General features: G+C 36.1%; 1 protein-coding gene across 4 annotated transcripts in view; it reads left to right on the plus strand.

The window, feature by feature from the left end:
- The window catches only part of mob2b (MOB kinase activator 2b), a 62596-nt gene that overhangs the window by 39237 nt on the left and 5859 nt on the right, over positions 1 to 17500 (plus strand). For 3 of the 4 annotated variants that reach the window (XM_056478666.1, XM_056478667.1, XM_056478668.1), the window contains exon 2: positions 14768 to 14928. In XM_056478666.1, the coding sequence (XP_056334641.1) occupies positions 14768 to 14928 (161 nt within the window). Of the gene's footprint in view, positions 1 to 942; positions 1133 to 14767; positions 14929 to 17500 lie in introns of those variants that run through there. The other variant, XM_056478664.1, reaches the window with a different exon arrangement.

Here is a 17500-nt window from a genome sequence, read left to right on the forward strand (position 1 = left end):
TTACTGCAGCTTTAATCAAATATATTAAATGTGTTGCTGAAATGTATAGTATGTTATATACATGAGTATATTTGCAAAAACTCCAAAACTACATTTCTATTGATTTTAATATTTGTTGTGCATTAAATAGTTCAATTGAATAAAACAAACAAACATTATTTATCAAAATAAATGGTCTACACACACATTAATATTAATATTTTCATTTTTTTAAAGCATCCTGTTTAAAGTATGTGTAATCCTATATGTTTGAATTTAGAAAGTATTTAAAATGATCAAAAGTAAAGAAATAACATTATTTTGGGCGTTATTTAATGTCTTGCTGAAATGTTTATTATGTTTATTTGCAAAAATTACTAAATTATATGTTTATAAATTTTAATAACATGTATAATAATAAAATAACATTTAAATTAAATATAAAATAATTATTTATTATGCGATAAGTAGTTAAACGAAACACAAAGACTTTTTTTGCCATCACAGATATTGCACCTTTGATGGACATTTTGTTAGCTCTGGTCATTTATTGTTTAAAGATGCAAACTGTGCTTATAATTGTGTTTTAGATATTTAAATATTAATATAATCTTTATTAATAAAGCACTTAAGTTCATCTTAAATGCTTTATAATACATCTAAACTAGTTTGAGTTGTTTTACTGCAACTTTAAACAACTTTTAAAGGTGTTGCTGAAATGTATGTAATTAACATTAGCAAAAACTACTAAACTACATTTTATTAATTATTAATATGTGCATTAAATTATTACATTTCCAAAAATAGTTATAATCTATATACCAAACCCGAGCTCATTGTTTTCTGCTTCCAGTGTGTTTAGAGTCACGTGGTTGACTTTTATTTTATGCATTACAAATATTGCGCCTTGGCTCCGCCCCCCCTGTGCTCTGATTGGCCAGAAGTTGAGCTGAAGCAGAAGCGCACAGAGCGGCTGTTTTCAGACTGTGCTCCGGGTTTTACTTCACCTTTCTCCGCCTGCATGAGAAGCGCGTCCGAATTACACACCGGCCGCTTTCAGCATGGTCGGAGATCACTCCATCACCGGAGACAGGCCTCCAAAAAGCGGATTAAGCTGTAAAATGGTCCTTCAGGCGGTTGGCAAAGTCCTGAGGTAACCGAGTATACTGTACTTTCAGTGATTATTATGATTATTTCTCTCTCCAGAGCGCGCGCTGGCTGGCATGCGTGTCTGTTGACGGAATGGAACTTTCCATTCACTTTTAATAGTTGCCATTCAGTCTGACTTTAATGCATTGAGCTAAAGTTAGTTTTATAATCGAACTTTTGTGCTAAAAAATAAAGCATGATTGAAAAATAGATGGCTTAACCTCGTTTTAATGAATAGTCATATAATATCTAGTTGGCTTAAATGCAACTGTAGTTTATTAGTATTGACAATTTGTGCTACTTTTAATAATAGGAATAAAATCACATGCAATTATTTCTGGTAACACTTTACAATAAGGTTGTATTACTTAATGCAATCTTTGAATATTCGGTCTGAAATCACATGCAATTATTACTGGTAACACTTAACGATAAGGTTGTATTACTCAATGCATTTGTTAACATGAACAAACAATACATTGATTTACATTGAGTTAACGTTAGTTAATGAAAATACAGTAGTTTATTGTTAGTTCATGTTAACTAGCATGCGTTTTGATATTAATAATGCATTAATAAAGGTTAAACTTTCATTAATGAATGCTGTACAAGTATTGTTCATATTAATAAATAAATATTTATTTACTAATGAAACCTTATTGTAATGTGACTGTAAAAACAGCGTTATTTAATTGACTGTGAAGAGTGTTGTACTGTAATCATCATTGGCTGCTAATATGATTTCTCTATTTAGTATTTGCAACTTTTCTGAAATTATATTAAGGTGAAATACATCCGAATGTTCTCATTATTTGTGTGTGTGTGATTTGCTCCACTGCCATGTTGCTTCATGCTGTAGTGATATTTAATCTTTGGCTTATATATGCAATGCATAGGTTATAATTAGGGTGAATTACGGCCAGGACGGCGTTAGTTATTCCTGTGTCAGTGGACTGAAAGGTGCAAATGTGTATTTAGGCGTCATATAAGAGGTTTGCATGTAAATTCCTCAATAAAAATATGCATGAGTTATTTTTAAGGATGCCATTTGCATACTGTAGTAATGGGGTTTTGTACCACCTGTAGCTGTTACTGATTCACTGTTTGTGTTTTAAATATGTAGATCTTTTAAAATTATATACATTTAGCATGCAATTCCTATTACAAAAAAACAAACTTGATCTATATTACTTTGGTAACACTTTACAATGAGGTTGTGTTGGTTAATATTCATCATTAATGTATTTACTGACTGAGTAAACAATGAATGATACACTTACTACAGTATTTCTTAGTGCTTGTTAACATTAGTTAACGAAAAATAAAGTTGTTCATGTTAACTTACAGTGCATTAACTAATATAAGCAAGAACACATTTGGAATTTAATAACACATTAGTAAATGTTAAGCTATGATTCATAAATGATGTACAAATATTGTTCATTATTAGTTAGTAAATACATTACCTATCTTTAATTAATGATCGCTTATTGTAAATTGTGACCATTAGGCTACTTTTATTTTTAATGCAACTTAGACTCTATCCTTGTGTAACTTTTATATATATATATTGATTAAGGAATACTTTGCTAGTATAGAGCTACAAACTTAATTTTAACAGTTTCTTTGTTTCTTACTGTTTGTGTGTGTTAAAATTATGAGCACTAAATAAAAATGTAGGTGAAAATATAAGCTGAGGAACCCACTCCAGTAAATCTAGTAAATAAAAGGCAATGCATTTAGTTGCATGATGAAATTAGTCTGTGCATGTACTTTTAAAACTTTGGACTGAATTGTAGAAGTTGTTTACTTTACACCTACAGTTAAAGTCAGAATTATTAGCCCCCCTTTGAGTTTTTTTTTCTTTTTTAATTATTTCCCAAATGATGTTTAACAGATTTAGGAAATGTTCACAGTATGCCTGATAATATATTTTTCTTCTGGAGAAACTCTTATTTGTTTTATTTCGGCTAGAATAAAAGCAGTTTTTAATTTTTTAATACACATTTTAAGGTCAATATTATTAACCCCTTTCAGCTATTTTTTTTTCGATAGTCTACAGCAGTGTTTCCCAACCCTGTTCCTGAAGGCACACCAACAGTCCACATTTTCAACCTCTCCCTAATCAAACACACCTGAATCATCTTATCATAACATCAGAAGAGACTCCAACACCTGAAATGAATGGGTCAGATAATGGAGACATCCAAAATATGTACAGTTGGTGTGCCTCCAGGAACAGGGTTGGGAAACACTGGTCTACAGAACAAACCATCGTTATACAATAACTTGCCTAATTACCCTAACCTGCCTAATTAACCTAATTAACCTAGTTAAGCCTTTAAATGTCACTTTAAGCTGAATACTAGTGTCTTGAAGAATATCTAGTCTAATATTATTTACTGTCATCATGACAAAGATAAAATAAATCAGTTATTAGAGATGAGTTATTAACACTATTATGATTAGAAATGTGTTGGAGAAATCTGCTCTCCGTTAAACAGAAAAAATAACCCATAACCCAGATTTGGTGTTTATCTGCTATATCCAGAGCAAATTCTGAACAATATAAGTTGCTTTACTGCCCTCCAGGTGGTTTTAGTGTTCAGATACAGTGCTGTCTGGCTTGGGGCTTGTTCTCCACTTCAGATGAGCTGTAAAGTGACAAAAGACCAAGAAGAAAGCTCATCATTTTTATCATTTAATAACAAACACTTATTCCGTGAGGACCACCGTCTGCATATATACAGCGTCTTCAATTGGAGGATTTATTATGGAGAGCCAGTTATGCATGCAAGTTAATTTTACCTCTTTTATTCCTCTTTAAGAAGCGTGTTATCTTTCATATACATGAAAATGTCAGGAAGCTGCTTGGTAATTCCTGGGATTTTCACATGCTTGACAAACGCTAATAATTGCTCTTCAGCTCTGGGAGGTGGTGTGTTTATTATAATTGGAGAAGTGTGATGTTTGCAGTGTATTTGCGATGTACTGCGTGTGTAGATGCTTGTCTGTCAGTAAGTTGTAGCTTAAAAAAGTTTGTTTATGCGCTGAATAATACGTTAGTGGCTCTAAAAACCACTAGTACTTGTTCTGGCGAGTCTTAAAGGGATAGTGCACCCATTAATTGTCTCCCACAGGTCAGAGTAGTTTCTTCAGAAGAACGCTAAAGAAGATTTTGAGCTGGATTTGAGGCGAGTGTTATAATGGCAGTGAATGCGGACAGGTTTTACAGATTCAAAATGAACAAGTCCAAATCAATAGCCATGATTCTTATGACACACTGAGGTCTTGTGAAGAGAAATGATCGCTCCGTGTAAGAAATTGATCATTATGAGATTATTAGCTTTAATCTATAGCCTCTTCTAACATTCATTCATTCATTTTCTTTCGGCTTAATCCGTTATTTATCAGTGGTCGCCACAGTGGAATGAACCACCAACTATTCCAGCATATGTTTTACACAGCGGATGCCCTTACAGCTGCAACCCATTACTGGGAAACGCCCACAAACACTCTTATTTCTCATTTTACAGCCAATTTAGTTAATTAATTCCCCCTTAGCGCATGTGTTTGAACTGTGGGGGAAACCGGAGGAAACCCACGCCAACACTGGGAGAACATGCAAACTCCACCCAGCTGGGACTCGAACCAGCAACCTTCTTGCTGTGAGGCTACAGTGCTAACCACTAAGCCACTGTGCCACCCTTGTCAAACATATATCCGCCATTTGCAAATGAAGTCAGTTTGTAGTCCAGTTGCTCTGATGACGATTCAGCCTAAAATCTTCTGTAATCTTCTCCTGAAGAAAAAAGTCACCTTCATCATGCATGACCTGTGGGTGAGTAAATTAACAGGAAATGTTCTGTTATGGGTGAACTATCCCTTTAATGAGCGATTCGCTGAATCATTGACTCAAATGATTCTTTCAATAAAGGATTCGTTCAAGTTGGAAACGGCTCAGACACACAAATGTTCTGCTCCTGGTTAATCTGAATCATTTTCATTGGGAAAACAGGAACAGAAATGTTGTATAATAATAAAACAAAACAGATGGTTGAACTTCTGCATACAATAAATCAGTATTGTTTTTGTGAAGGTGCTCACATTCTGATATTATTGAACTATCAGCTCATAATCAATAACAAACTCATACTAATAACCTTTCATAACGTGAATTATAAGCTCATTCTGACTGCATTAGAATAGTCTTCATCATAAAGTCAGTGCTTTTACTATAAAGATGTGTGGTGGTGTTTTTGTATCTTAATATTTGCAGAAAATAGATAGTGGCACACTTTATAATGTCAGCTTTCACATTGATTGAATAATTATCATATCATAGAGCATAAATATCATGCTGCCCTGTTTGCAGTCATTTAGAAAATATGTTTATATACAGCGCTCAGCATAAATACTGTACACCCCCTTTTAAAAGTAAATATTATCATCCATTTCTCAGTGAATATAGAGAATAATTTGTGGTGCATTTAAACAATGTTTTACTAGACAGTTTTATCCATTCAACTTAAAGTATTGCAAACAATTTGACTACAATTTCAAATAAATTGTTCATATTTTTATGTTTCATTTGACTTTTCCTGTTAATTAAAATAATATATTTTATTTTCCCTAAACACTTTAATAATTTGCAGTCTGATCTTAACTCTTTTTGTTGATTTAGTTTCAGTTTTGGCTTTATGATCTCATGTATACGCACAAATATATAAATAGTAAAACATCCTATAGACTAGTGTTTCCCAACCCTGTTCCTGAAGGCACATCAACAGTCCACATTTTCAACCTCTCCCTAATCAAACACACCTGAATCAACTTATAACATCAGAAGAGACTCCAACACCTGAAGTTAATGGGTCAGAAAAGGGAGACATCCAAAATATGTACTGTTGGTGTGCCTCCAGGAACAGGGTTGGGAAACACTGCTATAGACAATATCAATTTAAAAGGGAGCTGTGTGTGAGGTTGAAGCACTATTTGTATAAATATTATAATGTGTGTGTGGGTGTTTAGACTTGAAATGTTTGCATTATTACAGTATTATTCTGTAAACATACCAACCATACCATAAATGACACTTTGCCTGAACTGTCTGGAATGCAGAGAGCGAGTGATTTAATGCAGTAAGCTACTGCTAAAGCTGCAAGTTGACATCCGTCTAATTTTAGTGTCTTAAAAACAGTCCTATTGCCTGCGCGTTCCCACAGACTGTGGCTTTTCAGAGAAAGGAGTAATTTGATGTTTCTATAATGGGCTTTTAAATGGCACTTTTCAGGCCCCGGAGCATTGGTGGCTGCTCGTGGCCGCCAGTCTGGAGTCTGCAGTCAGAATGCAGTTTGGTATCAGAGTCGGATCTCACTAATGTGTGTTAGGCCTGAGGAAATATGCGGAGACTCCCTGATTTGACGAGCAACGTTGAGGGACTTTTCCTTTTTAATCATGAGGATTAACACAGTTATCAGCTTTAACCACTAAACGTGATTGAAAAAATATGGATATCTTAATATTGTCTGGCATTTTATCGATATCATTCACTCATTCATTTTCCAATGGCTTAGTCCCTTTATTCATCATGGGTCGCCACAGCGGAATGAACCACCAACATATCCAACATATGTTTTGCACAGCGGATGCTTCCTCTTTACCCTTAATTTTATCACATACACTACCTGACAAAAGTTTTGTCGCCTATTCAAGTTTTAGGAGCAACAAATAATAACTGGACTTCTAGTTGATCTTTTGGTGTCAGAAGTGTCTTATATGAAAGGTAAAGGCCTCTAGATGAGGCTTATTTGAGCTCAATAAAATCTGATCATGTCTTGATTATGAATGATTTGATTAGGACAGTAAGGTCTGACTTTACTTAGACAGAAGTCTGCTCACTGAACCTTCAATAATGTCCAGTATAGAATATGTGCTCATGCTGCAGTGGAAACAGAATGAATATTGTGTCTGACTCCATCATGAGCTTGGAGGACTGCATCCATACATCTCTGCAATGACTCAAATCACTGATTAATAAAGTCATCTGGAATGGTGAAGAAAGCCTTCTTGCAGGACTCCCAGAGTTCATCAAGATTCTTTGTGTTCATCTTCAACGCCTCCTCCTTCATCGTACCCCAGACATGCTCAATAATGTTCATGTCTGGTGACTGGGCTGGCCAATCCTGGAGCACCTTGACCTTCTTTGCTTTCAGGAGCTTTGATGTAGAGCAGGCATGTCCAAGCTCGGTCCTGGAGGGCCGGTGTCCTGCAAAGTTTAGTTCCAACCCCAATCAGACACATCTGGGCTAGCTAATCAAGCACTTACTAGGCTTTCTAGAAACATCCGTGCAGGTGTGTTGAGGCAAGTTGGAGCTAAAATCTGCAGGACACCGGCCCTCCAGGACAGAGTTTGGACACCCCTGATGTAGAGGCTGAAGTATGAGAAGGAGCGCTATCCTGCTGGAGAATTTGCCCTCTCTTGTGGTTTGTAATGTAATGGGCAGCACAAATGTCTTGATACCTCAGGCTGTTGATGTTGATCATCCACTCTGCAGATCTCTCGCACGCCCCCATACTGAATGGAACCCCAAACCATGATTTCTCCTTCACCAAACTTGACTGATTTCTATGACAATCTTGGCTCCATGCTGGTTCCAGTAGGTCTTCTGCAGTATTGGTAATGATTGGGATGCAGATCAACAGATGATTCAGCAGAAAAATCCACCTTCTGACACTTTCCCAAATGATCAACTAGAAGTCAAGGTATTATTTGTAACTGGGGTCGACGACAAGACTATTGTCAGGTAGTGTAATTTAGTGCAAGAAGATCTGGCAAATGTTGTTTGGCTACAAAAACAGTCTAACCTTGTTCTTAAAATCTTCTTTGTCAATTAATGAACCTAAACCATTGTCAATAAACGTAAAAAACGTAATAATTCAGCATTAATTGTATAAAAGCCTTTTTCAGACAGGTTATTACTCACATATTTGTCATTTTTCAGCAGTTGACGATCATTACACATGTCAGATTGTCCCATTCCTCAATAGTTGAAATAGTTCACATTCTGTTACAGATGTTTAGAGAGCCGTTAATAAATGCAGTAGAATTATTTTCAATAGACCGAGAAGCCTTGCGTTACGCCCAGGACGTTGTTTGCGAATTTATGTGAAAAAATGCATCTTATTTTGATAATTACATAATGCATCCTTTTACCACGGTATGCATTGAATGTCCATCTCGACTTTGATTGTAGAGAAATGCGTCAGCAGGTCGCTGGAATGTTTTTCCGCACATAATGGACCAGGCGTGCAGCTTCTGAGTATTTGCCAAAGATCATGCAAGAGTATAAACGTAAGGCACAATCAGATGTTCCTGGTTTTGTCTTCAGCTCAATGTTTTCACATTTCAGTGTCTGAGATGATATCTCACACCATCATTCACAGCGTCTCGTTCACATAAAGACTAGAGAAATGAAGCCTCCACCTCTCAGACTTCATGTCTGGAAAAGCAAGTTTACAGTCCACATCTCTTTCCATTCGGTAGTGTGTGTGTGTGTCGTTCATTGTTAGATTGAGATCCCGGGAAGGAAGTCGGGCACCACTAATAGGCAGAAACGTCTTTGGCATCATTTCACTTTCCTGAAAACCACTGTTCTGAGGAAAAGAGAAATGCTGTGTCCCAATTCACATCTTTACACTACATCCTAAAACCCAGTGCAGTTTTATGTCAGTGCAAGAAATGTATGTAAAACACAATGAAAAGTCCAAAAAAAAAGGTGCATACTTTTGAGTGTGTGACAGAAGAGTGTGCAAGATTTGGGACAAACTACTGCCTCATTAACTGACTGTTGTTGTTGCTTACTCACAGCGCCTGTCAATCATCTCAACACATCATCCACATTTCATTCATTATTTATTTAATTACCTTCCTTATTGTATATTCAGCATCAGCAGCAGGTTAATCTGCCATCCGCCAGTCTTCCATGCAGAGAAATCTCCTTGGGTCTTTGGTATAATCATGCATTCAGAAGTCCAAACACGTCCCTATAGAAGTTCACGTTGCTGTTGCAGATTAAATTGAACACAGAAAATGCGATTGAAATATTAGTTGGCTAAATATTAAGGCATTCAAACAAATTTACAGAAGCCTCTCTACTTGACGGTTGGCATCTCTGCATGGTAGTTGTCCAGCCATCCTATCTGAAAAGAGAGGGAGAATGATGGGGAGGTTGTTGGGGCGAATGCCTTCGACTGAGATCGTCATTTGGAATTTAACATAACCTTTTGTTTCTTTGTTTTATTGCTGAGCTACAAAAAAGCCAACTGAAGTCAAACGATTCAAGTAAACACTGTAAGTGAATAAGTAATGTAAAAGCAGTCCGCAAACTGCACTAGACATCTGCAAGCAAATCAAAGTTAGGTCAACTCGTGTATGCAGCATTAAACTTGTGTTATAAATGGGATTGTTTATGTTTTACTGAAATAATTTCATTATAAATGTTAAAAATGATCTTGCATTAGCCAATATGATTAAAAGATATATGATTATTTTTAAATGATACTGAATAAATTTGAAAATTATGCATGGCAAATTAAATATATACAGTTTGGTATATATTTGGCCCACACCCCTCAATCAGCTTTGCTTTTTGACCCTTTATAGGAAAAAGTTTGGGGACCCATAGTGCATCCGCCATGTTTGTAGTTTGTTTACACCTTTTCCCCCCAAGTTTGTAGTTCTTATCGAATTCACGTTCAATGCTCAATGTATAGTGGGCAATATTAGTGGTTGGAGCACAGATGGTTTCATGATTCGATTACGCTTTGAATTTCTGCATGAAATAGAGCGTCCGGGAGCCTTTGGCATACTCTTTTCAACATACTACTGTTTGGGACATACTAATTCTATTTTCAGATACTATTTAGGATGCATAGTAAGCGAATTGGGAAGCAGCAAAAGACTCTGATGCAGACTGATGCCCTCCTCCCTCTTTTATGAACAATAGATGGTTCATAAACCTGATCTAATCAGGATGAAGTCAATGCATGTGTGTTTACCTAATTCATTTGTAGACTGAAATACATTGCATGTTCTCTCTGTTTAATGGATTAAACATTTTTTAAATCAGACGACGCTGGGAAATTATGCAATGTTGTTGTTTAGTGTTGCAATAATAATATTTAGTATAATACAACTGATGCTATTTTATCAGCAATTAAAATAATAAGTGTATATATTTATTTATTTAATGATCAGTACAGTATATTTACAATAGCGAACACACACCCTGACCTCAATGTAGATGTAAATGCAGATTTCTTGTTGGAGCTTGGTAAGCTGTACCACTGGACACACATGGACTTGAGTTGACCATGTTTTTAGTTTGTTTCCTGGACTTTGAACATCTCTGGACATTTGTTGAATTAACTTCTGGGAGAACTGTCCCTCAGAGGTGTTTTGCTCTCAGAGAATCTCAGAAATGGTGTATTTTGATGTGTTGAACGCTCTGGATGGATGTGTGTGTTGTGTCAGTGATTGATGTGAGGTGTGTGTAAGGCTTCAGGATGAAACGCACCATTAATCTCCTCACGTGGAGTTTCAGCTTTCCAGGAATCAGCAACTGTTGCTGTTAATGGACTGAAGAGGGAATGAACGAGTCTGAAAACACTGGAGGGAATTCGGGAGTTCTGCAAAGTGTATTAACAGCAGGATTAAAGTGGATTAATCCTGTATTTTGTTTCTGCAGACAGCATCAGTTTGGCTGAGTGTGTGTGTGGTTTGATGTGTGTTTTTTAGTACTTATTGCCATGACATTGTGGTGTGTTTTTGTGCATGTTTGCTGTGAGGGTTGAATTTAGGCATAGAGAAGAGACTATATAGTACAGTAGAAGCATAGTTACATTTCTGGGAAGTCCCCATAAAGTGATTAGATGTGTGTGTGTGCGTTTGTTTGTTTGTTGTTCCCTGCCATGTCGTGTTTGTGTGTGAGTTTTCACTAGTGTTTGCTTCAAGACGAGTGCTCTTGCTTTAAGGCACAATGCCGGTCAGTGTGTGTGTGTGAGCTGGTCAAACAGCACCAGTCCAGCTGTCTGAAGCACACAGACCAGCCTTTATATCACACTGAAGGAAAGAGCCAACATACTGCGATATAATCACACCATGCAATGCTTGAGTTCTGCAATACTGCCTCTATAGTCAAACATCAGTTTCCTCAAATGAAATAATTAGCTGATAAATCAGTGCTGCTACTTACATTATAATATAAAAAAACAGGATTTAATTACAAAATTATGATGGTGATTTAGAGAGATCAACGTCATGATCCCTTAAAATAAATCATATTAAATATAAAAATATACATAATACAGTAGTACAGCTATTAAATGTATTATTAGTAGTAGTATTTTATAATAATGTTATTATTGGTATTATTATTAATATTAGTAGTAGTAGTGTTATTATTGGTGGTGGTGGTGGTAGTAGTAGTAATATTATTGTTATTAGTAGTAGTAGTGTTATTATTGGTATTATTATTAATAATGGTAGTAGTAGTAGTGTTATTATTGGTATGGTAATTAATAATGGTAGTAGTGTTATTATTGGTATGGTAATTAATAATGGTAGTAGTAGTAGTGTTATTATTGGGAGTGGTGGTGGTAGTAGTAATATTATTATTAGTAGTAGTAGTAGTAGTGTTATTATTGGGAGTGGTGGTGGTAGTAGTAATATTATTATTAGTAGTAGTAGTAGTAGTGTTATTATTGGGAGTGGTGGTGGTAGTAGTAATATTATTATTAGTAGTAGTAGTAGTAGTGTTATTATTGGTATTATTATTAATAATGGTAGTAGTAGTAGTGTTATTATTGGTGGTGGTGGTAGTAATAATATTATTATTATTAGTAGTAGTAGTAGTGTTATTATTGGTATTATTAATAATGGTAGTAGTAGTGTTATTGGGGGTGGTGGTAGTAGTAGTAATATTATTATTATTAGTAGTAGTAGTAGTAGTGTTATTATTGGTATTATTATTAATAGTAGTAGTAGATTGTTATTATTGGTATGATTATTAATAATGGTAGTAGTAGTGGTGTTATTATTGTTAGTAGTAGTAATATTATTATTATTAGTAGTAGTGTTATTATTGTTAGTAGTAGTAATATTAGTATTATTATTAGTAGTAGTAGTAATAGTAGTATTAGTGGTAGTCAGTAGTTATATAACTATAACATTCATTCATTAATTTTATTTTCAGCTTAATCCTTTTATTAATCTAGGGTCGCCACAGTGGAATGAACCGCCAACTTATCCAGAATATGTTTTACACAGCGGATGCCCTTCCAGCTTCAAACCAGGCTTACCACTGAGCCACTATATCGCCCCCAAAAATGCTTGATAAAATGTTTAAAATCCATTAAGAACTCAATGTAAAGTAAAAAAAAAACAACAACAACAAACAAATTTGCTAATAAACAATTTTTTTGCAATAAAAATAAAAATCCTGATGCTCAAATTCCCAAGTTTATTTAAATTCTCATTTATTCCCAAGAGAAACAAGCGCATGTGCATTGCAGATATTGTAGATGAACTCAAAGTGCTTTCTATAGGAGCTGCTTTATTATTATTATTATTATTATTATTATTATTATTATCATCATTATTATTATTATTAAAGGGGTCTGTAGTTGTGGTTCTGCAGTGTTATGTAAGCAGTGCACACACACAGACACACTCTGCTGATGTTAAAGAGTGAATGAACAGCAGTGTGTGCTCATGCATGTTCCCAGTGCAGGTCTGAGAACAGTTAAACACAGGCTGTAATTAAAGCCGGAGCCACAGACACGCAGGCTTTTCCTTCCACATCTATTTATAGCACAGCAGGCTTGAGTTACAGTCAGACCCACCGGCCCCAGCCAGACCTCCAAACACACGTCACACACAGCACACACACGGATATAAGAGCCAACATTCACCCACACACACAGTGATTTTCAATAATATCACACACACTCAAAACCATCAATGACCACAGCAAACATCTCAGCATCCAGCAGAAAATTCTGCTTATGTCAGGTAGTGTCTGCAGATACCAATTAAACAAATAATAACAATTAAACACAAACAAATAATAATAATAATCAAATTGATAATAATAACAACAATAAAACGCTATTTATTTATTTTATTATTTTCTATCACTACTACTACTATCATTGCTGATTTATTATTCTTGTTGACTTAATATAATATATTTATATATATAATATATTAATATATTTCATAAAGCTTTAGTTAAATAAAATCAGTAATTGTTAATTAAACATGTGTTTTTTAAATAGTTATAATACTATAAATAGTTACTAATACTACTTAAACTAGCGGCTAGGTGGCGCAGTGGATCGGGCTGTCGCCTCACAGCAAGAAGATCACTGGTTTGAGTCCCGGCTGGATCAGTTGGTGTTTCTGTGTGGAGTTTGCATGTTCTCCCCGTGTTGGCGTGGGTTTCCTCCGGGTGCTCCGGTTTCCCCCACAGTCCAAACTCTTGCGCTATAGGGGAATTGATCAACTAAATTGGCCGTAGTGCTTGAATGTCTGTGTGTGAGTGTGTATGGGTGTTTCTCAGTACTGGGTTGCAGCTGGAAGGTCATCCGCTGTGTAAAACATATGCTGGAATAGTTGCCGGTTCATTCCACTGTGGCGACCTATGATGGAAAAGGGACTAAGCTGGAGGAATGAATAAATGAAAGCTTTTTTTGCTAATGCAGCTGATTTTGTCGTGTGTAAATGTGATCGTATTCATTTATTAAATATGTTGGTGTTTTATGGATGATATGGCAGTCAACATGAATGAATAAACAAGTTATGATGGTTTTTTTATATTTAATTTGTGTAATTACATTTTAGTTGTCTTGTTATTACTTTATTATTATTATTATTATTATTATTATTATTATTATTATTATTGTTATTAAGGATAATAATAGACATAATAATAACATTGATATATTCTCATGTCTGGTATATTATTAGTGTTTATGTTATTTGTATATGTTTTTTATAAATATGTATTTATCACATATAATATTTACTCTAATTTATATAGCATAATTCCTTTATTTATATATATATATATATATATATATTTCAAATAAAGGCATATCTTTCTATAAATACTAATTGAAAACTAAATTATTCACCCTGCATTGCAATCTTTATTATTTTAAAAATATTTCCCAAGTAATGTTTTCCAGATCAAGGACATTTGTCGGTATTTTTTATTATATATTTCTTCTAGAAAAGTCTTATTACTTTTATTTTGGGGGAATTGTTTCATCTACAGAACAAACCTAACCTGCCTAATTAACCTAGTGAAGCCTTTAAATGTCACTTTAAGCTGAATACTAGTATCTTGAAGAATATCTGGTCTAATATTATGTACTGTCATCATGACAAAGATTAAAGACATCAGTTATTAGAAATGAGTTATTAAAACTATTAGAAATGCTTACTTTATATAATATAATAATATCACAGGAGGGCTGTGTTATAATTCGTTGTTATATGTTTATAGCTGTATGCACTGAAGCGTATGCAGCTCTTATAAATAGTGTTCTGGCGTTCTTCGTCTTCTTCATCTAGGAAGGGCAAAGGGAAGCCTAATGGAAAGAAGCCGCCGACCGAGGAGAAGAAGCATTATTTGGACGCCGAATACACCAAAGTACGGGTGGTGGACTTTGAGCTGAAGGAGCTGGTGGTTCTGCCCAGAGAAATCGACCTTAATGAGTGGCTCGCAAGCAACAGTAAGAGTTATTTAACATCTTGCATGCTAACACACTTAAACAATATCTGTTAATGAACAGTTTGCGTATTTTGTGTTGTTTTGGGTTTATTTGCGGTTGTGAATTGCATTACTGTATGTTCACACCGAAAGCGGCGAGAGCGTTAAAGAAGCCGGAAGTCATTCATTTTCAATGAGAGCTGGCAGCGAGGAGCAGCGTGGCCGTCTTCGTCGGTGTGGGCGTCGAGGAGAGTTGAAATCAAGTTAACTTTATGGTAATGCGCTATGATGCGGTTCGGTGGCAAGCAATCAGAATGAAGAAGTCCACCGCTTGAGAGGAGTCCAGGTTTTGACCACAGTTGTTCCCAAGGGTTTGATTAGTGCAGTCGCCGGATTTCTAATTATTTGCAATGTTTTCTTACAGGAACATGCATTAAATAAGTTACTGGCGAGTTACTGCCGTGCATTAATGTTATATATATTACTCTTTAAAAAAGCGGGAATCTCATGCGACAGTACAAAACCGTATTGCTGCTTCAGGATATTTCAGACATGTGGACATATTGGATAATTAAGTGGAGTAAAGCCACACCACATGCAACTCGATCTTCCATTGTTAAATGAATTTGAGAAGAAGTGCGCAACATTTGCACACTAGAAAGCATGTTTTATGTGGGAATCAGTGGTGTAGTCGGGGTTATACGCACCTATGCTCAGTACGCCTACTTTTTTCCACTAGCTGTTTGGGTATTACGACTTCTGAGGATCAATAATTGCGTATACCCTCGGTATACTCACTTGTTTTGCTGATTAGACTTGCCTAATTTACGTATATTCGCATCCTTTAACTGTATACCCAATAGTTTTTTTAACTCTCATCTTAATTTGTTGCAATTGGTGCATTTTTGTTGATATTTTGCGCCATTCCCCGCCCCCTGATGACCTCAGCAGCTGTGAGAAAATTTCGTGAGTTTTTCAAAGTCAACTGAATGATGGCTCGCTGAAACGTTCAGGTAAAATGATAAAACAGCATGGGTTGGGTGGGTAATAGTACACCACTTTTTTTTTTTTGGAACTACACCACTGGTGGGAATGTAACTGATATGCTGCAACGGCCCCTTTAAATACGAGATCAATGTAGCAAATTTTGACACTCTCTCCGCCGGAGCTGAAGACAGACAATGTTGTCGCCAGGGCGGCCAGAGCGACCTTTGACGCTCTCACCACCATCGGTGTAAATTCACAGTTTTGGGATGTTGATCTCTGCTCTGTCCTCTTCTGATGTTGATAATTCAACTCTACAGTTTAACAAAGGGATTTTTATTGACATTTTAGTAGTTTGAAATAATAATATAATGTATAAGAAATAGTAAAAGTCTGTAAAATAACAGTAAATGTACTGCCAGTTTATTACAAGGTTTATGTAGCATAATAATAACGGACCATGCAAGCCAGTGGCGACAGCGGAGAGGGAAAAAACCTTCACTAATGGCGGAAGTGAAGAAAAAAAAAACCTTGAGAGAAACCAGGCTCAGTTGGGCACGACCATTTTAATTTCTCCGCTGGCCAAACGTCTTGTGCAGAGCTGCAGTCTCAGTGGCGGAGGCTGGAAGCTGGCCTCAGCGAAGACTCGTCTGTCTCTGGAGCGTCACAGGAATCAGTCTCATGTTCTCCACTCCTCCATGACCATCACAGTAGCTGCTCAGGATACGGCCTGGTCCAGGATATGGAAACCTTGGGATCATCTCGTCGTTGGTCTTGGATCGAATCAGTGACTCTGCATAGTCTGAGGGCCTCGGGAAGAGTATCCCCAGGGGGAAATGGAGAATAAAGAAAATAATTAGCGTAGCTGATGTTCACAGTGTATATCAACAAGATGCAGAACCTGTGTGGAAGCCCGCTAAGTGGTGCACTAAGTGTATGCTTTACTGAACAGATAGGTCTTTAATCTAGTTTTGAATTGGGAGAGTGTGTCTGAGCCTCGGACATTATCAGGAAGGCTATTCCAGAGTTTAGGAGCTATAAATGAGAAGGCTCGACCTCCTTTACTCGACTTTGCTATTCTATGTACTACCAGTGTGTGTGTGTGTGTGTGTGTGTGTGAAGCGCTGTGACCTTTGACCTGCTGTGAGCGTCTGGGTTTGTGCTGTTGTGTCTTCTCTCCAGGTGTGTTTTGAAAACATCTCTTCTTTCATCAGAGGGAGTTTGTATGATTTCATCTTACATAACCGTGATAAAAGCGGCTCAGAAAAACATTCCAGAGGCTCCAATCACGCCATTGTTTGCGTTTCCCTCGATGTTATCTCCAAAGAAAAACACATGCGAAAGAGCGGCTTAATTTAGGAAACTTTAATACACTTTCAAATTCCACAAACACGCTTATTAAACCACATCACTGCCTTTTATGGAGAACTGAAGCCATTGCTGAGGATCAGTTCATTTTACAGCTGCGTCTTTACAGCTTTTCCTCTCAAATATCACTCGATTACAGGATCACTTTCACATCTCCGCAATATATGACTGAGTATATATAGGATATATTAGATGCATACGGTATAAAAGATGCACTTGTTTTATTTAAAATGCTGTAAAAA

This window comes from Danio aesculapii, chromosome 18, assembly GCF_903798145.1.
Source record: "Danio aesculapii chromosome 18, fDanAes4.1, whole genome shotgun sequence".
Classification (NCBI taxonomy): Eukaryota; Metazoa; Chordata; class Actinopteri; order Cypriniformes; family Danionidae; genus Danio; species Danio aesculapii.